We start from the raw sequence: 26,022 nt of genomic DNA on the forward strand, positions 1-26,022 counted from the left end.
AAATTGACTTGGGGGTGGGTGGGTGGGGTCGGGGGTCTGGGGGGTAGACAGACAAGGCAGGGGAAGTAAAAAAAAAACAAAAAAATTTTTTGGCTTGGGGGTGGGTGGTGGGGGGTGGGTGGGGTCGGGGTCTGGGGAGTAGACAAGGCAGGGGAAGTAAAAAAAAATTGGCTTGGGGGGTGGGTGGGGTCGGGGGTCTGGGGCAGGGGAGTAAAAAAAAAATTTGGCTTGGGGGTGGGTGGTGGGGGGGGGGGGGGGGTCAAGGGGTAGAGCAGAGAATTAAAAAAATAAAAAAAAATAATTTTTTTTTACTTAGGGGTATATTAGGCATATTACCTAATTAATGGCCATAATTTGTGTTTTTTCAATTAGTGGTCGAATATTATGTTTGCATCTTCAATGTGGTCATTTGACACCATTATTTCTTATTATATTACCCTTTTTCTTTTAGAGAGATTAAAAAAATAATAAAAAGAAAACAAAAGAATCAAAGTCACGCGGACGAGGTAATTGTAAATAAAATTCAAAATTTTGTTGGACAGAATCTTTGAATTGTTTCAGTTAAGACTCAATTTTACAATTTGTAGCAAATTAGATCCTCCTAATTTCTTGGATGAATTTGGAACAAAATTTTTCGACGTTAAAATTCACAATTGATTGATGACTTTTGAAGTTTATTATTTATATTATCCTATTGTCAATTTTATTATCGGAAGCCCGAGATTCTATTTTAACTGTCAAGCTTTAACTCAACTATGTTGACTCCCAAGTCTCAACTCAATTTCTCAAATATCAAATATTTGATGACAATTGACAATCCAAATAATGGATTTCAAAAGTGCTAAGAGGGTGTTTGGCTAAGCTTATTTTAAAGATCTTATAAGTTTTTGTAGCTTATAAGATGTTTCAAGAGCTTATAAGATGTAATTTTTAAGAGCTTATAAGTTATCAAAGTGTTTGGATAATTGAGCTTATAAGTTAGAGAGAGAAAATATTTTTTTAGAGAGAGAAAATCGAAGAAAAATGAACTTGATTGATATATAATGAAAATAATAAAATAATAAAATAATAAACTATGGTTAAAAAATATTTGTAAAATGATTGTTGCATATGAGATTATAAAAAAATAAGTTGGGGTAGAGGAACTTATTTTTTGGGGAGCTTATAAGCTCTTGGAGCTTATTTTGCCAAACACTTTGGAAGAGCTTATAAGCTCCTAAACAGCTTATAAGCTCAGCCAAACACCCTCTAAATCAATTCACTTTTGAGGTCGAATGAATGTCTAAATCTCAATTCCAAACATGTGCTAATACAAAATTAACTAATTTACCATAAATCTTAAGATTAAAACTTAATTAGAGCAGTTCAAAGATTAAATCAGATTTGAAATAATGCCCACTAGAGCTGTCAAAATGGGCCGAAAATGGCCCGGCCCGATGGGCCCACTCGGCTCGTCCGTAGTTTTGGCCGGGCTGGGCTAGGATTTTCAAGGCCCAAAAAAATTGGGCCTCCCTGGCCCGGCCCATGCAGCCCGCCGGGTCACCCGGCCCGCGGGCCAAAAAGCCCGACGGGCTTTCGGGCCTAAATCGACCCGTCAATATAGAAGGTGAAATTTTCGAAATTTTATATCTCCTCCCAAATTCCAATGGACCCAACTCAATCTAAGTCTATTTCTTCAATTGACGACAATGACGAGTCGAAGTCTAACTTATGATTTAAATTAGCAATCAACAATCAATATTAAATTATTTTTACTTGAAAGATTTATTTAATTTTGGTGGTTGTTATTTGATTCCAGTTGATTTGATTACTGTATTAATTAATTTGTGAATAAATCGTTTTCAGTTTTTGTTGTTTTTGCAATTAGTTTTTGTTTTTTACTTGTATTCATATTGTTTACATTTAGTTTTAGTCATATTTATTTACATTTAATTTTAGTCAATTACGTAATTTAGATGTAGATTGTTTAAGGCCCTTTTTGTTTCATCGAATTTGTCTTCAATTTTTTTCTTTAAATTTGATTTAATTTATTAATTTTTGGAATTAAATATATACATGTATATATATATATATATATATATATATATATATATTAATTTATCAATTTTTGGCCCGTTTTGGCCCGGCCCGCCCGGCGGCCCGTATAGGGCCAGGCTGGGCTTCAATGTTCAAGGCCCGCTGAAATTTTGGGCCGGCCCAACTCGGCCCAAAAAATTGCCTAGGCCCGCTGGGTTGGGCCGGGCCGGCCCAGCCCGCAAGGTTTGACAGCTCTAATGCCCACATATTGGAATTTAATTTGCAAGGAAAACTTACATGAATTCTAATTATTATATTTTCATTTGACATAGCATATATGTCAAAGATGGCTGGAGACTCTAATTTAGTATTGTAACAAGAAATTCTATGAGAGAGAGAGAGGGTGGGGGGACACACACTAAGGAGGTGATTGGTATGGTGGAATGGAGGTGGGAATGGAATGGTGATTCCTACCTCCATTCCATTCCTATGATTGGTATAGTTTTATTTTAGGAATCACCATTCTTAAGGGAATCACCATTCCTTTACATATAGGAATCATCATTCATTCCCTCCAACATGGTATTACCCATTCCATTCCATTCCATTTCTAATTCCACCTAAATTTAGGTTTTGGTGTTTAATGAAACCAACACCTAAAACTATTGAGAAAAACCGTGAACTATACCTAGTGTAATGGCTGGAAGAAGACGGAGTAAAGAACAATCGGAAATCTTGCACGAAAGGAGAAAATATCAGTTGTATTTGAAAATGTGAGATAGCGTAAAAAATAATACACGAGCTCGGGCCCTATTTATAGATTTACAAGCAGAGGGGTAAAATAGTAAAAGCATCTTCGGTGCATGCGTCTTGCGTGATAGAAGGGTACAATGGTAATTCCGATAATATGCGGGAGACCTTCCCGCGCGTTTATTGGCTCCTCTGATGGAAATGTCTTCTCTGGCGAAGGCGTCTTCTCTGGTGATGTTGACATCTCTGGCATGAAGGACTCCTCTGGTAAACACGTCGTCTCTGGTAAAGGCGTCTCCTCTGGCGATGGTGACTTTTCCGGCGCGGATGACTCCTCTGGAGAAGAGGGCTCCTCTGTCAAGAATGACTTCTCTGATGGAGTTGACTTCTCTGATGACGATGACTTCCCTGACGATGGTGTCTTCTCTGGCGAGTGTATCTCCTCTGCTATATTCGTCCCGCCAATGGGCCCGATTTCTCTGATTCGTATTCTTTCCCTACTCTGCACGTATTACTCCTCATCAACCACTCCCCCCTCTAGTCTGGTTGAACCGGGTATTCTTCGTGTTCAACCAGTGGTGTGTTATCCGCATCAACACTTTGTTGTTTTCCTTGACCCCTGTAAATCATAAAGACATAAGCATTTTGACATTATGAGAAAATAAAAAGAAGCCTTGTAAATTGTTCTCTGGTGTTTTTGTTACTCCCGCCCCCTGGTCTGGCTAGTTCACTCTGGAGAGGTGCAACTAGTCAGAGAACTCGCCCGCGTGGATGACGTCATCCGCATTAAATGTCTGCCCAGTCTACAGTATTTTCCCCGTACCCCGAGGTTACCTTTTAACCTTTGCGTCCTTTCGTCTTTCCGTAGAAATTCTCATCCGTTGATTTCTTCCGTATGCCACGTGTCGTTCATCCCGCGTGCTGGTGGTTACCCGCGTACAATCTTACTTAGCCGATTCGAACTCCCCCTTTTTTCACTATTCTTCTTCTCCAAGTTTTCCGAGCGAATTTTCTGCATTTTCCGGCGATTTCCTCACTGTTCCGGCATTCTCCCACGACCCTTCCGCTCCAGGTTTTACCGTCCATCTTTCTCTGGTCTAGGTAACTCGCGTATCCTCTTCACTGCAATTTTGTGTTTAATCGTAGTGTAGTGGTATAACTGTTGGTGCTCTGATTGAGCGTGCTAGAAACCCTAGGGTTGGCATCTCCCATCATGGCCTGCACCTCCGCCCCTCAACCCTCTCGCTCGCCCTCTCCTTCTGTCCGAGACCCTTCATCTTCCTCCCCATCGCGACAAGATCTTGAAAATCTTCCTTCCCCCTCTGTTTCTGACGAATCTCAAACTGCACCCCCTCCTTCTCCACCTGAGAAAAAAGGGAAAAAGCCCCGCCAACCCCCCAAAAGTGTTCCTCCATCCCGCCTTAGTGTCGCGGAGGTGAAAAAATTGAAAAGCAAATGTAGGCGTCCTGAAGGTTTGGAGTTCGAGGCCTTCTCTAAGGGTTCAACGCCTCCCGAGAGCCTTCACCATCACAAATTGATAGTTGTTTGGAAAGCCCAGATAGAGGCTGGTTTAAGGCTCCCTCCCCCTACTTTGCTGGTTGACGTTTGTAATTACTTTCACATCCCCTTTTTTCAAGTCGCTCCTTCTGCTATCCGGAGGTTATATGCCTTCCATGTTTTGTGTCGTGCTAACGGTGTTGGGGACACCGCCAAGCTATTTTGTCAGACCCAAACCCTTCGCATGCAGGGCAATCCCTTGTATAGTTTTGCCTCTCACCCTAAATATCCTACTACTTTTCTTTCCTCCCTGAATTCCTTGGATAAGGGCTTCCTGGAATATTATTGTTATGTGCGCACCCTTTTCGGCAACTGGCGCGATTATGGTGCTTCGGAGCTGGAATGGCATACAAGTCGCACTACTTATAAACCAGCCTCTCCCGAAGTCCCTTCTACCCGTGACCAGAGTATTATAGCTCACCTTAATGCTATGAATAAGGCCCAGCTTCTAGACTGTAGGTACCTGGCCGAGAACAATTCCTCTCTGGCATATAATGGTCTGTTTCCCCTGTATCCAGCGAGATCAATAGGTAAAAAATATACATTAGAAAACACATTAGCTTTTGTTACCCTGCTTTTAATGATGTGAAATTTTGGTTTGCAGATATGTCTTGGAGATCGAAATGTGGGGACAATTTGCCTGACACCCCTTCTCTTGCTGGCAGCGGAGCACTTGGCCCAAGCGGTTCTGCTTCCGGAACAAGTCCCACGGAGCAGCCTGCTGGGTCCGAACTGATCCCCATTCCCCCTGTAGTTGAAATCCTAGAGGGGAATGTGGAAGCCTCGCGCCCCTTTGATGCGGAGGAAGTTGATGCGGGGGCTCTTGTTCACAGACGTAGGCACTCCAGTGCTGGTGATGCCGCTGGTACCCGTGAAGAAGATATCCAAGTCGTGGATATTACCGATGAGGTTCCTTCACCTGATTCGGCTCCCGATGCCACCCTTGCCGATCTTACGAAGAAGATGAAGAGAGGTTCCCTAATCTCTGTGGGTGAGAAGGAGAGACAGAAGGGCCTAAAAAAGGCTGGCAAGTCCTCAGAGCCAGCGAGGAGGTCTGCTGGTGGTGTGAAGATTCTCCCTCCTGCTGGGGACAAGGGCAAAGGGCCAGCGAAGAAGTCAGCTGGTGGTCCCAAGGTTCTCCCCTCTGCCAGTGGAAAGGGTAAGGGCAAAGCTGTGGTGCCCTCGGCTGCTGAGTCAGGGGATCTTGTTCCTGGGCCAATTTCGAGTTTATCGGGTAAGGAATTAATTAATGCGCTGATAGCTCATGTCCACTCGGAGGACCAGGAGAAAGTGGAGAATTTGTCTCGGGCGTCTCTGGCTACTCAGCTATGCCAGCTGGCTCTTCAGGTACTCTGCATATTATATCCTTGCCATAAAAAATTCGAGTTACTAACCTCCCTATTGTTCTGTTGGACCCCCTTCTGTCTGCTTGCAGGTGGAATCACGGTTATGGGGTGCTGTTAAGTGCATCCATGACTATGATATGGCAGAGAAGGAAAGAGAAAAAGAGCAGGCAGAAGTTGCCAAGCGCGATGATGTTGTTGCTGGAGTTGTGGAGCGCTTGAGCAAGGCTGAAGCGGAGGTTGTTGAGTTGAAAGCTAAATTAGCTCAGGTGGAGGTGGAGAGAGCGTCCTTAGCCTCCGAATTGTCGAGGGCCACAAAAGAGGGCCATGAATGCCTGGCCAGGTTCAAAGCTGGTTATGAAAGAGACTACGAGGAAGCCAGGCGGGGCTGGAAAAGGATACTTGTGGAAGCTCAGAACCGCGCGTTCGTCCTGGGGGCTCGAGATCAACGCCTGGAGTATTTCTTGTCTCCGCGGGGTCAACACTTCCTGGGGTTGATGCTGGAAGGCACTCTGGAGGCTTTCAAAAAGACTCCCGAATACTTGGAGGATTTTGGACCCCTCTTTGCTTATGTGATAGAGCAAACAGCTTCCAAGGCATTGGAGATGGCGGGGGCCACCCCAGAGCAACTTGCCACTTTGAATTTCAGAGCCCTGATGGATAACCTCCAGGATGAGGAGATAAATAAGCGGATGGGGATCCCTGCGCATTCTCCAGAGAAGCCAGAGTGGTGGTACCCAGTACTAGAGAAAGCCATTCCCTATTTTTCTCTTGGGATTGGATCTGACTCGCTGCCCTCTACTCCCGTGTATGCACCTGCGTTTTCTGCTTCCCTGGCGCGCTTTGTGAACCGGCTGCGGGATCCTTCTGGCGAGAGCTCCCGAACATTTTCCCAATTCGGCCTGGAGCCTCCCCTGCCCTCTGACTTAGCGGCTTCTGTCTTCACCGACTCTGCCTCTTCCCCTGCTGCGGTGGAACAGCTGTTCGACCTGTACCAAAATGAGGATCTGTATGTGCAGGAGGCTGCAAAGTTGTTAGATTTGGGAGTTCGTCTTCCTCAAGTGAAGGAAACTGGCCTGTTGCCCGTGTTCACAGAGAAAGCCGTTTCTGGCCATGCTTCTGCCAGTGGTGTTCCTCCCCCGATTTCATCTGCCTCTGCTCCTGTCTCCTCTGCTGCTGCTCAAGCTGCTTCTGTTCCTCCCTCTTGATGTTCTCCCTTTTTCTCCTGACTTTATGAAAAGGAAAATTTTGTAACTCTTTAATTTGTACTAACTGAACACTTACCGCCGGTTTTTGATGTACATCTTTGCTTCTTGGGCATGCTTTAATGAAATTTCATTCCCATGTCCGCTTCTTTCGTCTCTGTTATTTGTGTTGTTTTCGCTGCTTGTTGAGGTGGGATTTATATTTCCGTCTTTCCCCTATTGATTTGAGTTGACTTGTTATGATTGTTGTTGATGCTTCTCTGATCCCCTCCCTTGGAGTTGCTTTAACTTCTGCTATGAGGATTCTGATGATTCCTCCGGCGAGGATTTTGATGATTCCTCTGGCGAGGATTTTGATGACTCCTCTGGCGAGGATTCTGATGACTCCTCTGTCGAGGATTTTGATGACTCCTCTAGCGAGGATTCTGATGACTCCTCTAGCGAGGATTTTGATGACTCCTCTGACGAGGATTTTGATGACTCCTCTGGCGAGGATTTTGATGACTCCTCTGGCGAGGATTTTGATGACTCCTCTGGCGAGGATTTTGATGATTCCTCTGGCGAGGATTCTGATGATTCCTTTGGCGAGGATTTTGATGACTCCTCTGACGAGGATTTTGATGACTCCTGTGGCTAGGATTGTGATGGCTCCTCTGCCGAGGATGGTCATGACTCCTCTGGCGAGGATAGTGATGACTCCTCTGCCGAGGATGGTGATGACTCCTCTGGCGAGGATAGTGATGACTCCTCTGTCGAGGATTTGGTTGACTCCTCTGGAAAGGATTTCACCGCCTCCTCTGACGAGGATTTGGTTGATTCTTCTGGAAAGGATTTCGCCGCCTCCTCTGACGAGGATTTGGTTGATTCTTCTGGAAAGGATTTCACCGCCTCCTCTGACGAGGATTTGGTTGATTCCTCTGGAAAGGATTTCACCGCCTCCTCTGACGAGGATTTGGTTGATTCCTCTGGAAAGGATTTCACCGCCTCCTCTGACGAGGATTTGGTTGATTTCTTTGTTGGCGATTTCGTGCTTCCCATCCAAGCTGCTTCCCATCCGCGCTGCTTCCCATCCAAGCTGCTTCCCATTCAAGCTTGAGCACTCTGCGCGGAGCATGGAAGACCCGGAGGGTGCAACCAACTTTCGCGGCTTACGATTAAATAGTAACCCTCTGCGTGGAGCATGGAAGGCCCGGGTGGCACGACCAACTTTCACGGCTTACGATTAAATAGTAACCCTCTGCGTGGAGCATGGAAGGCCCGGATGGCACGACCAACTTTCACGGCTTACGATTAAATAGTAACCCCCTGCACGGAGCATGGAAAACCCGGGGGGTGCGACCAGCTTTCGTGACTTACGGTTAAGGACAACCTCTGCGCGGAGCATGGAGGACCCGGGGGGCGTAACCAACTTTCGCGGCTTACGATTATGTGCCACCTCTGCGCGGAGCATGGAAGGCCCGGATGGCACGACCAACTTTCGCGGCTTACGATTGAAAGAACGCCCTGCACGGAGCGTGGAAAACCCGGGGGGTGCGACCAGCTTTCGTGGCTTACGGTTAAAGCAACCTCTGCGCGGAGCATGGAAAACCCGGGGGGTGCAACCAACTTTCGCGGCTTATGATTAAGTGCTATCTCTGCGCGGAGCATGGAGGGCCCGGGCGGCACAACCAACTTTCGCGGCTTACGATTGACAGGAACACCCTGCACGGAGCATGGAAAACCCGGGGGGTGCGACCAGCTTCCGTGGCTTACGGTTAAAGCAACCTCTGCGCGGAGCATGGAAAACCCGGGAGGTGCAACCAACTTTCACGGCTTATGATTAAGTGCTATCTCTGCGCGGAGCATGGAGGGCCCGGGCGGCACAACCAACTTTCGCGGCTTACGATTGACAGGAACACCCTGCACGGAGCATGGAAAACCCGGGGGGTGCGACCAGCTTCCGTGGCTTACGGTTAAAGCAACCTCTGCGCGGAGCATGGAAAACCCGGGGGGTGCAACCAACTTTCGCGGCTTATGATTAAGTGCTATCTCTGCGCGGAGCATGGAGGGCCCGGGCGGCACAACCAACTTTCGCGGCTTACGATTGTCAGCAACCTCTGCGCGGAGCATGGAGGGCCCGAGTGGCACAACCAACTTTCGCGGCTTACGATTGTCAGCAACCTCTGCGCGGAGCATGGATGGCCCGAGTGGCACAACCAACTTTCGCGGCTTACGATTGTCAGCAACCCTTCTGTTCTGGTTGAGCGTGACCCCTCTGCTCTGGTGGAGCGTAATTCCTCTGATTTGCCCTAGTCTTGCTGAGAAGCAATTTTTGAATTTAAAAATTGGGACCTACGGGTATACACCCTACTCCCCCCTCTGGTGACATGTGCAATACTCTGTTATGAACATGTTGGCCCAATTATTTCTTACTCCCTTCTCCGGCCCATAAGCTCATGCGGGCCCATTACCCCTTAGCCCATTTCTTAAGCCCAGAATCGCCTCTATATATATCCTCTTCCGATCCTTCAAACCCTGGATTCTGTTGATGTTTTGCCTCCCTAGATCGGTTGTAAGGCACTCAAGTAAGGGAATTTCCCCTCTAAACACTCACATCCCTGAGGGCTCCGCCTTTTCCCCTGTGCTTCTGGTGTAGATCTCTAACTTTGTGGTTGTAACGAGTGGAGTTCCCTTGCTTGAGTGTTTTATAACCAGGCTTCTCAGATCTAGACGTTGATTTCCCAGATCTGGGTGTTGGGTTTCCGGATCTGAGCGTTGGTTCCTCAGATCTGGCCTTTGGTTTGTTCCTCCTCTGTATTCTTTCTTTTTGGCATTTTGACTTGTTGTTTTTCTTGATATTCTGCAGACACAAAGTGGAGTTGAAGTGGATCTGAGAGGTGAGCGTGTCCCTGCTAAGAAGCAGTTTTTTATTTTGAATTTGTAAATTGAGGATTACGGGTATACACCCTACTCCCCCCTCTGGTGACATGTGCAATGCTCTGCATGAACATGTTAAGTGGCATTTGTAATGTGAGAAAACGATAAATAAAGTAAATAAAACGACACCAGGGAATTCCCTAGAACCACATATCTGTTTTATTGATATCATGGCCCCGGACCTCGTTAAAACCCCTGTGGGGAAAAAGAGTATCCGGTCTACAAAGCGGTCATTCCTGCTAAGAAGCAGTTATACATAGAACTTCTTAAGTGTGTTTATATTCCATGGCCTGGGGAGAGCTCTGCCGTCTGAATCCGATAGTATGTATGCACCGCCTCCCAAGACCTCTGTGATGATGTATGGCCCTTCCCAATTGGCTTCGAACTTGCCCACCGCCTTCAACGCATCAGCTCGTTTGAGAACCAAATCACCCTTTGCCAATTTCCTCACTCTGACTCTCTTGTCATATCCTGCTTTGATAATGCCTTTGTACTTAGCCGCTCTGACCCGGGCTTCCTCCCTCTGTGCCTCCACCAAGTCCAGCTCTGCTCGGCGGAGCTCCTCATTGTGCTCAGTGTCATACGTGGTAATCCGGTATGATTCTAGTCGTGCCTCTGCTGGTATCACCGCATTGGATCCATACACCAGTGTGAATGGTGCCTCCCCTGTCGCCGTTTTTGGACTAGTTCGGTAAGCCCAAAGAACGGTATCCAGCTCCTCCACCCACTTCCCTCTGCTCTGATTTAGCCTCTTCTTGATGCCCTCACATATGCTCCTATTAGCCAATTTCACTTGTCCATTTGCCTGTGGATGAGCCACCGAGACAAACCGCTGTGTGATATCCATTCGATCGCAGAAGTCCGCAACCCGTTGCCCTGTAAATTGAGTCCCATTATCAGACACGATGATGCGTGGCACTCCGAATCTGCAACAGATATTCCTCCAGATAAAACGTTCCACTGTAACTTCATCGATCTTGCTCACGGCCTCAGCTTCGACCCATTTGGAAAAATAGTCCACTGCCACAATGAGAAAGCATTTCCCTCCAGGTGCTGTAGGCAGCTTCCCGACTATATCAATGCCCCATTTATCAAACGGACAAGCAGCGTACATTACACCCATGGGCTCCCCTGGTATGTTGATTTTCCCGGCATGCCGCTGGCAAGCTTCACACTTGCGGACAAACTCTCTGGCTTCCTGGTTGATGTGAGGCCAATAAAAACCTGCCCGAATGATCTTGCGTACAAGGTCTCGAAATCCGGTGTGCCCGCCGCAGCAACCTGCATGAATCTCTTTCAGAGCAAAGTTAGCTTCCTCTGGCGATAAACATTTTAGCAGAGGTTGAGTAAAAGATCTTTTGAAGAGTTGATCATTGATTAGGCAGTAATTTTCATAGCGGGCCCTTTGGTTGGATTCTCTGCTTAGTCGTTCCCCTGTCTTCAGAAAGTGTATAATCGGAGCCCGCCAATCATCTCTGATCTCTACCGAGAACACCTGCGAAGTTTCCATCTCTCTGGTATCACAGAGTAAAATAATCTCGTCGCTCCAAGTTTGCTCTACTGCGCTAGCCATGCGCGCCAGTAGGTCGGCCTTCGTATTCTCCTCTCGAGAAATCTGTTCAAGCTTAAACTCCATGAATTTTTCTTTCATTTCGCTAATTTTGGTATGGTACGCCTTCATCCTCTGATCCTTGACACTGTAACTTCCCGAGAATTGTTGTGCAACCAACTGGGAGTCTGTCTTTATAATGACACACTCAGCTTTAAGCTCTGACAGGATGTGAGCCCCTCTGACCACGGCCTCATACTCCGCCTCATTGTTAGATAACCGACAGGTGAATTTGATGGCGAACTGGTATGTTCCATAACCCGGCGAAGTAATATAAACCCCAATTCCACACCCTTCTTTTGTTACTGATCCATCTACGAAAGCAACCCAGAACTCTGGCACGGGACGCCGAGTTGTTTCTTGTAGGAAATCTGCCAGCGCTTGCGCCTTGATCGCCGTTCGTGGCTCGTACTCTACGTCATATTCCCCTAGTTCCACAGCCCATTTAACCATTCTTCCCGACAAATCCGCGCGCCCCAAAACTTGTTTAAAAGGTAAAGACGTGCGTACCACCACTCGATGTGAAAGGAAATAAGGCCTCAGCTTTCTTGCCGTGATCATGACCGCCAGAGCAGCCTTTTCGATCTCTGTGTAGTTGAGCTCAGGGCCCTGAATAATTCTGCTGACAAAATAGATGGGTCTCTGATGACTTCCCTCCTCTCTGATTAGCACAGAGCTGATTGACTCCTCCCCCATAGCTATGTATAGATACAACGTTTCTCCCGGAACTGGCTTGGTCAGAGTTGGGAGTTTTGCTAGGTATACTTTAAGATCCTCAAACGCCGCTCGGCATTCCTCTGTCCACAGAAACTTGGTTCCCTTCCTCAACACTTTGAAAAACGGCATGCTTCGCTCTGCCGATTGCGATATAAACCTGCTCAAAGCAGTGATACGCCCATTCAGAGTCTGCACCTCCTTGATTCCTCTGGGCGGTGTCATTTCTAAAATAGCTTTGACCTTGTCGGCGTTGACCTCAATCCCTGCTGGCGTGACTTTATACCCCAAGAATTTCCCTGTGGTGACCCCAAAAGTGCACTTGGCTGGGTTCAACATGAGTCTGTGATCTCTGACTACTGTGAAGATTTCTTCCAGATCCGACACATGGTCCTCTGCCCTGTTACTTCGTACGAGCATATCGTCTACGTATACTGAGATATTCTTAGCAAGTTGTTCTTTGAAAATTTTCTCCATCATCCGCTGATATGTGGCTCCTGCATTCTTCAGACCGAACGGCATACTCTTCCACCCATATACTCCACAACAGACGGCAAAGGCCGTTTTGGCGATGTCTCCCCTGTTCATCTTTACCTGATGATACCCTTGGTACGCATCCATCATGGATAATAAGGCACATCCTGAAGTGGAGTCCACCAATTGGTCAATCCTCGGCAGAGGATAGTGGTCCTTCGGACAAGCAGCGTTTAAATCTCGGAAGTCCACACACATCCTCCAGGTGTTTGTTTTCTTGGGTACCATCACTGCGTTTGAGATCCACTCTGGGTATTGCACTTCCACAATATGCCCAGCTTTCAATAGTTCATAGACCTGCTCTCTGATGGCAGCGTCCTTTTCAGCCCCAAAATTCCTTGTCCGTTGCTTTACCGGCTTGACCTTAGGGTCCACGTTGAGGCAATGCTCCGCCAACCCTCTATCGATTCCCTTCAAATCTGCGGTGCTGAAAGCGAACACATCCGCATTTCGTCGGAGACAACCAATGAGCTCTTCTCTGACTTGATCACTCATGGCCGATCCAATCTTAGTCTGGAAACCCTCTTTCCCTGGAAATAACTCTATCATATTGCAAACATCGCTAGTGGACACCAGCGCGGCTTTCTCTGTGGAGTCTCTGTCTTTTAATAAATCCGCCAACTCTTGGCGCTCCTCTGCTGGGGCATGCACCTCGCCCACTTTCCCCCTCTTCCGGGCGTTCGACCCCTCTGTCCATCTTTCCCTTTTCTGCCCCGCTGACTGTGTGAGCATTTGCACGTGGCATGCTTTTGATGTCGTCTGATCGCCACAAACTTCTCCCACTCTTCCACCCTCGATTGGAAACTTCATTTTTAGGTGAAACAAGGAGATAACCGCCTTGAACGCCGTCAAGGCGGGCCGGCCGAGTATGACATTGTACGAGGGTTTAGGCATATCCACCACTAAGAAACGTACCATCCTTGTTTTGTTGCCCGCCACTGTACTGCCAAGAATCAACGGCAGCTCTACATACCCCAGGGGCATGACCATCTCTCCTCCAAACCCAAACAGAGGAGCATTTGTCGGCTCAACATGAGCGTTAATTCCCATATTTTGGAGACATTCCTTGTACAAGATGTTTACAGCGCTGCCCGAATCCACGAAAATACGGTGAATAATGCAGCCGGCAATGTCCGCCGTGATGACCAGCGCATCATCATGCGGATACATTAATGTGCGTATATCCTCTGCTCCAAAAGTGATTGCCGGCTCCTCTGACGCGCTGGTGACTTCCATGACCCTTTTAGGATAATACCCTGTTTTGACTGCTCTGACGACTTGCTTTTTAGCCCTATTTGATGTGGGCATCCCGTTTTCCCCACAAATCATGTGAACTTCCCTTCTATACGGGGGGGGAGGAAGAGCTTGTCTGTCTGCCCCTTCTCTGCGATTATCCTGGTTGTCATCGAGCCTGCGATCTCTGTTGTTGTTCCCCTGCTCTCATCGTTGATCCCGGTTATTTCTTTGATCCCTCTGATCTCGCTGATCTCTCTGATCCCTCTGATCCCGCTGATCTCTCTGATCAGTCCTCCTCTGACCTTCATTTCCTCTGTCAATGAAGTGGTCGAGACATCCCTGGCGCACCAATAACTCCAATTGGTGCTTAAGGTGTCCACAATATTTCGTGTAATGCCCGAAGGAATTGTGATATTCACACAACTTATTGTTAGGCCCTTCCTGCGGCGGCCCAGTCCGGTAGGTCCCCGGTGCCCTAAAGAACGGCTGATCCTTTATCAGATGAAAAATTTCTTCTTGTGGTTTAATCAAGGGCGTGTATTCGGTAAACCGCGTTACTTCATTCACTGTGCGCTGTTGATTAGATGGCATTCCTCCCTGGGGTGGGAGTACCCTAGGAGGCAACCCTCTAAATGGGGCCCTATCTTGCTGTCTTTGTCGTTCGGGTGCTTCCTCAGCTTTCTTGACTCTGTGTTTCTCATTTTCCACCTTCCTCGCCATTTTGGCGTCCTCCAACTGTAGATAACCCGGCAGCCTTGCCATGATGTCATCAAAATCCCTTGCTGGTCGAATTTGTAATTCGTCAAAAAAGATCCCTGGCCTGAGTCCTCTGACATAGGCGCAGTTTTTAATTTGCGATTCTGCCTCTGGCACCTCCAGAGCGGCAAGGTTAAACCTTGCTGTGTACTCCCGAAGCGTTTCTCCCTGCTCCTGCTTAATATCCATCAGCGAAAGGGCTGACTTCCCTACCCTCCGTGAACTCGCGAATTGACGCAAAAAACGAGTCTGTAATTCTTCGAAAGAGTGAATGGAATTTGGGGGCAGCGTCCCAAACCATAACTGAGCTGGTCCAGTAAGGGTAGTGGAGAAGATCCGGCACTTGATGCCCTCCGTGTACATGTGCAGCGTAACCAACCCTTCAAACCGATTGAGGTGTACCTCCGGATCGGTAGTGCCATCGTAATCTAGTGAGATGGGCTTGTAACTTCTAGGTAAGGTATCTGCCAAGATATCGTCCGAGAAAGGACTGCGGTTGTTGATCGGGTGGAACCTTGATGTCTTGGCTCTCTTGTCCCCCTTATGCCTCCCCTGCTCCCTTCTGTCTCTGGGCGCATCACGAGCGTGGCGCTTGTGGACTCTGTATTCATGTCTGCCAGAGGAATACTCCAGCTCCCTCTCCTCTGACCTCTCTGTGTAGTGCGATTTTTCCGATCGATGGGACTTCTCCACCCGATGCGATTTTCCTGACCTTTGTTCCCTATCCTCCCTTCGGGATTTCTCCCTAAGTGATTCCTCCAGATCCTGGAGTTGATGTTTCAGCTGAGACACTTGGTTTTTTAACCGAGCCTTCTCCCTTGGTCTCTCCTCCTCGAACACCAGGGAGACGGATTGACTATCAGACTCGTCAACCCTCTCCTTTCTAACAACACTGTTGAGTCTGACCCGGCTCCCCTCTGGTCTTCTTTCCACTTCCCTGTCAGCCGGATCCCCTTGCACTTCCAGAGGCATCGCAGCTTGTTTGTTGATTGCTAAAGCGTTTACCTCCTGAGCAGCGGGAGGTGGGGCCTCAGTGCCCTGCAAAGTAGCCGTTCCCACCAGTGGAGCTACAGTAGGAACAGTGGACAACATGGGAGTTCCTAGTGCCTGACGCACAGCGGAGTAGTGAAGCAGCGCCATCATCTGTTCCATCGACCCAAACGTGATCTGTCCCGCTCCAGACGCGGGAGTTAAGCATGGCATGTCAGATCCTGGAGTCACCAGAGCAGATCTCTGGAGGCTTGCATTCAACCCTGTCAACGGAGTGGCGGGGATAGCCTGAAATCCTGGTGGGGCAGTGAAGGTAGCATTGCCCTGTAGGCCAGGGAACAGTGAAGGTGGCACCTCAGTGGTGAGAGCAGCGGAGTCGAACTCCCTTTCTAGGTTGCGGTGAGCATCTGATGATCCCATGGTACCTACACATAAACAAAGTGAGAAACCATTCTAACGACGAAAGAATAAACCCCTTATTACCGATTGGAGTCCCAATGTAAGAAATCCAATAAGAAATCCCGGCTTCCGGTGCAGAGACCGTTAAAAAATTCCCTTCCAAGTAATTCTACACTCGGGGAAATAAACCCAGAGTATAGATTGAGAAAACAGAGCCCTCAATAAAACTTCAACAGACGCAAGATACCCAGAGATAAGTACAAACAGAGCAACCACCAAAAGATATGTTAGCCCGATTCATTAAACATGATAACAAAAAGAATTATGTAAAATACTACCATAATATGAAGATTAGTCAAGGGAAACATGGAGAACATGAATAACAGTTTCCCATAAATGAAGATCGTCCACAAAACAACAATATGAATCTCACCATAACTAAGACAAAGCGTTTAATTATCATATTACTGAGGTAAATCCCTTGCATCGACGACAATAAATACTCTTGAGATCGAAGACTAACCACAAAACCCATAGATCCACAGCAAGAAACCTCAATATATCAGGAACAGAACAGAACTTCCAATTCAACCATCGAAATCGAAGATCAACCACGAAAATCATGGAAAACGCCCATAAACCCCCTCCCTTAAACGAAAAACGTCTATAAGCCCCCGGCACAGAACTAACGTAACAAAAACAGATTATCACCCCCGATTCAGCGATATAAAGCGAGGATTAGTCACCAAAACATAGGAAGTAACGGTAATTATCAATTGCAAACAAAGAATACCCACGGATTAGCAACGCGAAACCGAGCACAACAGAAGCAAAGTATTAATTGGCGTATTATCGATGCAAACCTATGAATTAACAGTAATAACCACACGCTTCACCGGAAATAAGATAAAACACGAAGATCGCCCACAATTATCGCACTAATACGCAAAACAACCACATACAAGCAACATAAACCCAAAATATCAGGGATCAGTAAGGAAACGACGAACACCATCGGAACAGAGCACCCAATTACAATTTCCTCATGCAAAACATTAGATCGGTGAAGAGAACCTCAATTCTACAAGAGAACCCCTTATTCGCAGATAACTCCCCCAAACAAACGGTAAATAAACGTAAATTTCCCCTGATTCATGTTTTACGCCCGTCGCCACCTTTCCCCATGCACCCAAAACACAAATCAACGCAGAGCTCAACAGATTAACCACATATTAAACCAGAAAACGCAATTAAACGATTAAACACAGCTGGATATCCGGATTATCGGACCAATCGGTGCCAACGCCCGCAAATCCGATTGAATTCACAGATCTGCGTACGCCGGCGACCGTAATCTCACGTCTTAATTCAGTAGCTTTCCCACAGACGGCGCCAGTTGGTGTTTAATGAAACCAACACCTAAAACTATTGAGAAAAACCGTGAACTATACCTAGTGTAATGGCTGGAAGAAGACGGAGTAAAGAACAATCGGAAATCTTGCACGAAAGGAGAAAATATCAGTTGTATTTGAAAATGTGAGATAGCGTAAAAAATAATACACGAGCTCGGGCCCTATTTATAGATTTACAAGCAGAGGGGTAAAATAGTAAAAGCATCTTCGGTGCATGCGTCTTGCGTGATAGAAGGGTACAATGGTAATTCCGATAATACGCGGGAGACCTTCCCGCGCGTTTATTGGCTCCTCTGATGGAAATGTCTTCTCTGGCGAAGGCGTCTTCTCTGGTGATGTTGACATCTCTGGCATGAAGGACTCCTCTGGTAAACACGTCGTCTCTGGTAAAGGCGTCTCCTCTGGCGATGGTGACTTTTCCGGCGCGGATGACTCCTCTGGAGAAGAGGGCTCCTCTGTCAAGAATGACTTCTCTGATGGAGTTGACTTCTCTGATGACGATGACTTCCCTGACGATGGTGTCTTCTCTGGCGAGTGTATCTCCTCTGCTATATTCGTCCCGCCAATGGGGCCGATTTCTCTGATTCGTATTCTTTCCCTACTCTGCACGTATTACTCCTCATCAGGTTTTGACAAAATTACTCTTATATATTTTGCACCCTCATCCCCAACCCCACCCCAGCCCCCTCTCCCCCCCCCAAAAAAAATTTATTTTTTTTATTTTTCTCGCCACCCCACCCCCCCACCCCCCACCCCCAAATTTTTTTTTATTTTTTTATTTTTCTCGCCACCACCACACCCCACCCACCCCTCGCTCCCCTCCAATTTTTTTTTCTCCCCACCCCACCTGCCACCCCCCCCACCCCACCCCCCCAACATTTCATTTTTTTTTCTCGCCACCCCTCCCAACCCACCCAAAAAAAAATTTAACCTTTTTTTTAGTTTTTCTCGCCACACCCCACCCCCAAAAATTTTATTTTATTTTTTTAAAATTTTTCTCCCCCCACCCCCAATTTTTTATTTATTTATTTTACTCGCCACCCCCACCCCACCCCACCCATCCTTCATGATGCAGAAATGCGACAAAGATACATGCCCCATTGGTATTGCAACTCAAGAAGATCCAATTCTTAGGAAATTTGGTATAAAATCATAATAAATTTCTAAATTTTAGTTTTTCCCACAATCTTTCATTCTTGTTTCAAAATTCATGATAAATCATTTTTTTTGGAATTTCCCACGATGACATATTTCGATAAAAAATTTAAATAACGTGGCAATACAATGTAATTACATGAAAATTATGTGACATGACAATCGAATTGCCCCCTGCGTTTTAACGGTGATTGATCCCATTAGAGCAGCGCTTGGGGCGGCCTTTAAAACGTGGAGGCATTTTGCTTTAGTTTTGAAACGTTGAGGTAGGTAAACAACGTCAACCCTGACGTTAGGGTGTTAAAGGTGACAGGGGTGTCAACGTTGAGGGAGAAAGTGGTACTTAACCCTTAAATATGCCACATCATTCAAGTTCGGCACCACGTCATTTAAAAAATTCGCCGAAAAATCACACTATGGAAAATTTCAAAAAAAATGATTTATTATGTATTTTGAAACAAGAATGAAAGTTTGTGGGAAAAACCAAAATTTGAAAATTTATTAATGTTCTAAACCAAATTTACCCTAAAAAAATTGGGAGGTACGGGGGGAGGGGGGTTAGTGGGAGGTGGGTGGGGGTGGCGAGATTTTTTTTAGAAAATAAAAAAATAAATTGAGGGGGGGGGAGGGGAGGGGAGGTGTGGGGGTGGTGAGTAAAATAAACAAAAATTTGGGGGACGGGGGTTGGGGGTGGGTGGGGGTGACGAGAAAAATAAATAAAAAAGATAGGGGGTAGGGTGGGGGGTGGGGTTGTGGGTGGCAAGAAAAATTTAATTTTTTTTTTTTCGGGTGCATGTTTCTGTGTAGTAGTAATATGCATGAAAAATAAGTCAGTTTTTTTTTTAAAAAAAGTGATTAATATTCTTTTTTTTTTCTTTTCGATTTTACCCCAGTGCATATTTTGGATTGTCCCTACAAATATAACACGAAATAGAGGTGGAAGAGAGATGTAAAATAATGCCAATTTGATAAATTATGATGTAAATGTTAATTTAGCAAAACAAAATAATTTCATTCCATTCCTAAAATTTATTTTTAGATACCAATCATAGGAATGGAATCAAACAAGGAATTACAATTCCATTCCTTTTGTATTCCATGTGCATACCAAGCAAAGGAATCACCAAGGTTTCTCATTCCTTTCCTCCCTTCATTCCATTCCTACCTCCATTCCATTCCACCCTCATTCCATTCCATCATACCAATCACCTCCTAAGTCACTGCGAAGACCACACTAAGTCAACTGCCATGTACTATCAACATCTTGGTGAAGGATGCATTCCTGCATAATTAAGACGCCCGTTTTTCTCTAAAAAAAAAGCTGATTATTAGTTACAAACATAAGCTCTTAGGGTGGTAGCAGCTATGGACAGCAGCCCACCTTTTCCGAGTGAGAACACAGGAGGAAACAAGGTTGCAGGTAAAACTATTATCCCATTCACTACTTCAAATTTATGTCTTTGTGAAATCTCAGCATATGCAAATTAAAATCATCTTTCACCTGCAGCTGTAGTCCTTGCCTTAGTAATTATACCAGTGATCGTCGTCGTCTCCTGCTACTGTGCCAAGAAGACGAGGGAGGCCATAGTGTCGGAGCTAAAGGCCGTAGTTGCCCCGCAGCTCCCATCAAGCATCCAAGTTTGGGAGGTCGACGCTCCCACCATGGAGAGGTTCTTCCTCGAACTGGCTCGAGACCAGCCCGTTCGTTTCACTGCTCAACAGATGTTCACCTTCACCGACAACTACTCCACGGTGTTAGGCTGCGGGGGCTTCGGCAAGGTGTACAAGGGGCAGTTCCCCAACGGCGTCAAGATCGCCGTCAAAGTCCTCAACCGGGGCGGAAACAGCAGCGTCGAGGAGCAGTTCATGGCTGAGGTGGGAACGATTGGGAGGACTCATCATATAAATCTGGTGAAGTTGTACGGATTCTGTTACGACCAGTTCATGAGCGCCCTCGTTTACGAGTTCATGGAGAAGGGATCGCTAGACAAGCATTTGTTCAGCGAAGCTCGAGAACTGGAGTGGGAGAAACTGCATGAGATTGCGATTGGGACGGCCAAGGGGATCGCCTACTTGCACGAGGAGTGCCAGCAGAGGATCATTCATTACGACATAAAGCCAGGGAATGTGCTTCTCGACTCGAATTTCAACCCTAAGGTTGCAGATTTCGGCCTAGCTAAGCTCTGCAACAGGGACGACACGCATGTGAGTGTCACCGGGTATAGAGGCACGCTAGGGTACCTAGCCCCTGAGTTTATGCTGAAGAATTTCCCCATAACCTACAAATGCGATGTGTACAGCTTCGGAATTCTTTTATTCGAGATAGTTGGAAGGAGGAGAAATGCAAGAGGCGGAGGAGATGCGGAGAGTCTCGACTGGTTCCCCAAGAACGTCTGGGAAGAGTACGACAAGGGTGAGCTGATGGCATTGGTGGAATCTTGTGAGATTGAGGAGAAAGATAGGATCAAAGCTGAGAGAACGGCTAAGGTGGCGTTGTGGTGCGTCCAAGACTCACCAGAGGGCAGACCACCGATGAGTGCTGTGGTGAAGATGCTCGAAGGAGGAGTGGAAGTCATGCCACCACCTAAACCGTTCCACTACCTGTTCTCAGTCGGGACCGATGTGCTCAAACGACCAACTGGCTCTGGGAGCGCATCTGAATATTCAACAAGTGATACGGCAAACTCATATTGGTACAAGGAGACCACCACTCCTACCATGTCCAAGTACGAAATACAAGTTGCCTCTTCATAGTAACACTCCATCTGTTTTGCTGAAGAAAGAGCATATATATGAACAACTAGGTTATATAGATCAGTATATAAGCAAAGGGCTGTGATATACCTATAGAGATTTTGTATCTGGTTATGGACTACTTATTTCCACTACAGTTGTTCACTTTCAAGCAATCTACATCAATCTATGAGAATGCATCAAAGAGCAAGTAGTCAAGTAGAGATAATGCTATTGTTTCCAAGAAAAATAGTTCTTTGTTGAAGAATATTTTGTATTTAGTTTTCCGTTTTTATGTTGTAGCCCTAGTTTTCCCCTATATATATGTGGAAGGTCTCTTGTATTTTACACACTGAACATAATGAACTATTCTTCCACTCCTATGTCTCCATATTTTACAATTCTACATGGTATCAGAGTGGGTGTGAATTTTTGCCCCATTTTTTTTTTTGTGAGCCGCCGCCGCTTAGGGTTTCACTTCTGTTGTTGCTGTCTGATTTCCGCGCTACCGCTGCTCTACTTCGTTGCAGTTGCTGTCTTTTTCTGCTCTGCCTAGGGTTTTGCTTTTCTGCCCTTTTATTATCATGTCTGATAATAAATCTGCTACTTTAGGAACCACCATTAAATTGAATGGTTCCAATTCCTCTACTATGGCTACCTCTACCATTGCAGGTGCGTTTGCCATGTCTCATGGTAAGTCTTAGATGTTGGATACTGGTGCTTCTGCCCATATTACTAATACCAAGTCACTTTTAACATTCTTTTCTTCCTCATCTCTACCATCTGTTAGTCTTGCCGATGGCACTTATTCTCCGGTAACGGGGACTGGTGTTGTTAAACCTACTACTAATATCACTCTTGATGATGTCATGTTTGCTCCTAAGTTTCCTGTAAGTTTATTATCTATTAGTCAGTTAACCAAAGCTCACAATTGTTATGTCACCTTTTATCTTTCCTATTGTATCTTTTAGGACCTGCAGACGAAGAAGACGATTGGTGGAGGACATGAGCGTGACGGTTTATATTATCTGGATTCTATTCACCCCGAACCTTCCCGTGCTCTCTCTGCCGTTGTGTCTCCATATCAGTGGCATTGTCGTCTTGGTCATCCATCTTCTACCAGTCTTCAAAGCTTAGTTCTTGTTGCGTCTGTTCATTTTTAATGTGAGTCTTGTGAGTTGGGCAAGCACCATCGCACATCTTTTCCTTCTCGAGTCGATAAACGTAGTTCTTCCCCTTTTGAATTAGTTCATTGTGATGTTTGGGGTCCTAGTCGGGTAGAGTCTAGAGGGGGTTTCAAGTATTTTCTGATATTTGTTGATGATTATTCACGCATGACATGGCTGTATTTACTCAAGCAGAGAACTGAGGTCCCTACTATACTCAAATCCTTTTATCATGAAATAAAAACTCAATATTCAGTTGATTTGCGTATTCTTCGTACTGATAACGCTCTTGAGTTTACTCAAAAAACTATTTCATCCTTATGTGATCTCATGGTATAATTCATCAAATGTCTTGCTCGCACACATCTCAACAAAATGGGGTTGCTGAACGCAAACATCGTCATATTTTGGATGTGGCTCATACTCTTATGTCTCACATGCATGTTCCTAAATATTTATGGTCTGATGCTGTTCTTACTACCTGCTACCTTATTAATAGGATGCCTTCTAGTGTGTTGCATGGAGATATTCCTTTTTCGTGTCTTCATCTTAATAAACCTCTACATATTGTTCCTCCTCACATATTTGGATGTGTCTGTTTTGTTCATGATCTTACTCCTAGGTTGGATAAATTGTCCGCTCGTTCTATTAAGTGTGTTTTTCTAGGCTATTCTCGACACAAAAAGGGATATCGTTGCCTGGACCCACTATCCAAGCGTCACTATATTTGTGCTGACTTTACTTTCTTTGAGTCTCAGTCTTACTTCTCTCATACTCTATCTCAAACTCCTGATCTGTTAGTTCCTACTCCTTTACCTGTCCCGGCTAGTGTCTCTCCTAGTCCTCCTACACCACCGTTGCAGGTGTATACACGTCGTCCTAGGCCACCACCAGTGCCAGAACCTGTTTCAGAATCTGTCCCAGAACCAACCTCATGTCCATCACCTGCGTTATCTTCGCCTGCAGCTTCTGAAGGTCTTCTGCATACCACTAATGATCTACTCATAGCTCTTTGCAAAGGTAAACGTACTTGCACCACTAAACATCCCATGTCTAACCATATTTCTTTTGCTCGTTTGAGTCCTCCTTTTCGTGCCTTTGCTCTTTGTGTTCTGTCTACAGTCATTCCAACATCTTACCAAGAGGCACTTAAACACCCACGTTGGCGGGCTGCTATGGATGAGGAGATGCGTGCTTTACTCAGTAGAGGTACGTGGGATCTAGTGTCTGCCCCTCTATCAGCAATTATTGTAGCTTGTCGCTGGGTGTTCACGCTAAAGTTTCTTGCTGATGGTACTATTGATCGGTACAAAGCTCGTCTTGTGGCCAAAGGGTTTACCCAAACCTATGGTGTGGATTACTTTGAGACGTTCTCTCCCACTGCTCGTCTGAATTCGATTCGAATCTTATTTTCCCTTGTTGTCAATCTTTCTTGGCCAATGTATCAGTGAGATATGAAGAATGTCTTTCTATATGGTGATTTGACTCCGACTGTCTATATGGAGCAACCTCCAGAGTATGTTGCTCAGGGGGAGGATGCTACTAAGGTCTGTTGTCTAAAAAAAGGTAATTTATGGGCTTAAGCAAAGTCTGAAAGCTTGGTTTGATAAATTCAGTAGTGTTCTTGGAAATATCGGATTCAAGCAGTGCAAGTCGGATCACTCTGTCTTTGTGCGCCATCAAAAATCTGGAATTGTCATTCTCATTGTATATGTTGATGATATTCTTGTATCTGGCAGTGATGTACAGGGGATTGATGAGACAAAGAAGTACTTGTAGCAACAGTTTGTTAATAAGGATATGTGACGTCCTAAGTATTTCTTAGGGATTGAAATTGCTCACAGTAAGTCTGGAGTTTCTCTGTCTCAGCAAAAGTATGCTACAGATTTGCTTAGCGAAACTGGATTGCTTGGAACGAAGCCCGCTGATACTCCTATGGATGTTGATCTGAGTGTTTGGGATGACAGTGGAGACCTGTTCGAGGACAAAGCTAAGTATAGACGACTTGTTGGGAAACTTATCTACTTGACACTAACACGGCCTGACATTTCTTTTGCTATTAGCTTGGTCAATCGTTTCTTGGATAAGCCTAAGCAAGTTCATTGGGATGCTGCTATTCGGATTCTTCGATATATCAAGAAATCTTCGGGGAAAGGATTGTTGTTCAAGAAGAATGGTCATCTAAAGATTGAAGGATATTCTGATGCTGATTATGCTGGCTCTAAAACTGACAGGAAGTCTACTTCTGGATACTGCACCTATTTGGGAGGAAATTTGGTAACTTGGCGAAGTAAGAAACAACATACTGTTGCTAGATCTTCTGCCGAGGCCGAGTATATAGCTATGGCTCACACTGCTACTGAGATGATTGGAGTGAAGAATCTACTTGAGGAATTGGGGTTCACTTTCAATGAACCTTTACCTATGCATTGTGATAACCATGCAGCTATCTACATTGCTACCAATCCAGTGTTTCATGAGAGGACTAAACATATTGAGGTTGACTGTCATTTCATTCGTGAGTGTGTCTTGAGTAAGACTATTGCTACTCCTTTCACTTCTTCGTCCAACCAGATTGCTGATATTTTAACTAAATCGTTGGGCGGAAAATGATTTTCTGAACTTTGCACCAAGCTGGACATGATTGATATATATGCTCCAGCTTGAGGGGGAGTGTTGAAGAATATTTTGTATTTAGTTTTCCTTTTTTATGTTGTAGCCCTAGTTTTCCTTATATATGTTGTAGCCCTAGTTTTCCCCTATATATATGTGGGAAGTCTCTTGTATTTTACACACTGAACATAATGAACTATTCTTCCACTCCTATGTCTCCATATTTTACCATTCTACAGAGCTTATCAACAAACAAAGGGAATTAAGATCAATGGCATTGCTTAAGTATAAAACATGATCACCTTTCAGTAACTTAACAGGATCCAAATGCAAAGAAGTCATACACATTTACTTGCAGGTGCAACTTGATGGCTAAACAAATAAGCAGCCCAGCAGAGACACCCTCGTTCTTCTTGAGGATGGCCTTGTCGTCGTCCTTTTCCAATCCTGCCAGTGTCAGATAATTATCATATTAAATATGTAAATCTCTGCAGGTTACAAAAGACAAACAAAACAAATCATAAGAAAGAGAGTATTCTATCAGTTATTTAAACTTTCAAAATTGCAGGCAGAAAGAGCAACATGGAGTCACAAAAGGACATGGCAAAATGATACCAACTATGAGATTAAAACTTCTATAACCAGCTCGACCTACAGCTTATTATGTTCATCAGTCAAAAACCAGATATTCCATTCAAAGACCAAATAAGCAAGTTATGACTTTAGTAATATTAATTCCTGTTTATATTCTGTTACAAAAGTTTCCACAGTCCCTACTTCAAACTAAAGTGATTTTACAATGGTAAATAATGTGCCCCTGGTTAAAAATGACATCCAAGGGCCTGTTTGATAGGCTTGCTGGGATATGCCTAGTTAAGTTAAACCTAGATAAAGTATGAGTAATATTGTATTTCATTG

General features: G+C 45.4%; 1 protein-coding gene across 1 annotated transcript; it reads left to right on the top strand.

The window, feature by feature from the left end:
• The first annotated feature begins 2,388 nt into the window (after positions 1-2,388).
• Positions 2,389-21,708, top strand: LOC131016472 (rust resistance kinase Lr10-like). The gene is made up of 3 exons (XM_057945177.1): positions 2,389-2,442; positions 19,810-20,012; positions 20,100-21,708. The coding sequence occupies exons 2-3, from the start codon at positions 19,958-19,960 to the stop codon at positions 21,344-21,346; spliced, it is 1,302 nt and encodes a 433-aa protein (XP_057801160.1). The 5' UTR covers positions 2,389-2,442; positions 19,810-19,957; the 3' UTR covers positions 21,347-21,708.
• The last annotated feature ends 4,314 nt before the right edge of the window (positions 21,709-26,022 follow it).

This window comes from Salvia miltiorrhiza, chromosome 1 (genome assembly GCF_028751815.1).
Source record: "Salvia miltiorrhiza cultivar Shanhuang (shh) chromosome 1, IMPLAD_Smil_shh, whole genome shotgun sequence".
Lineage (NCBI taxonomy): Eukaryota > Viridiplantae > Streptophyta > Magnoliopsida > Lamiales > Lamiaceae > Salvia > Salvia miltiorrhiza.

Excerpts from the sequence above, each read along its gene's own strand:
- LOC131016472 (XM_057945177.1), top strand. The coding sequence starts at position 19,958 with ATGGACAGCAGCCCACCTTTTCCGAGTGAGAACACAGGAGGAAACAAG. Across the intron at positions 20,013-20,099 it reads AGGAGGAAACAAGGTTGCAG|CTGTAGTCCTTGCCTTAGTA; the intron begins GTAAAACTATTA and ends TTTCACCTGCAG.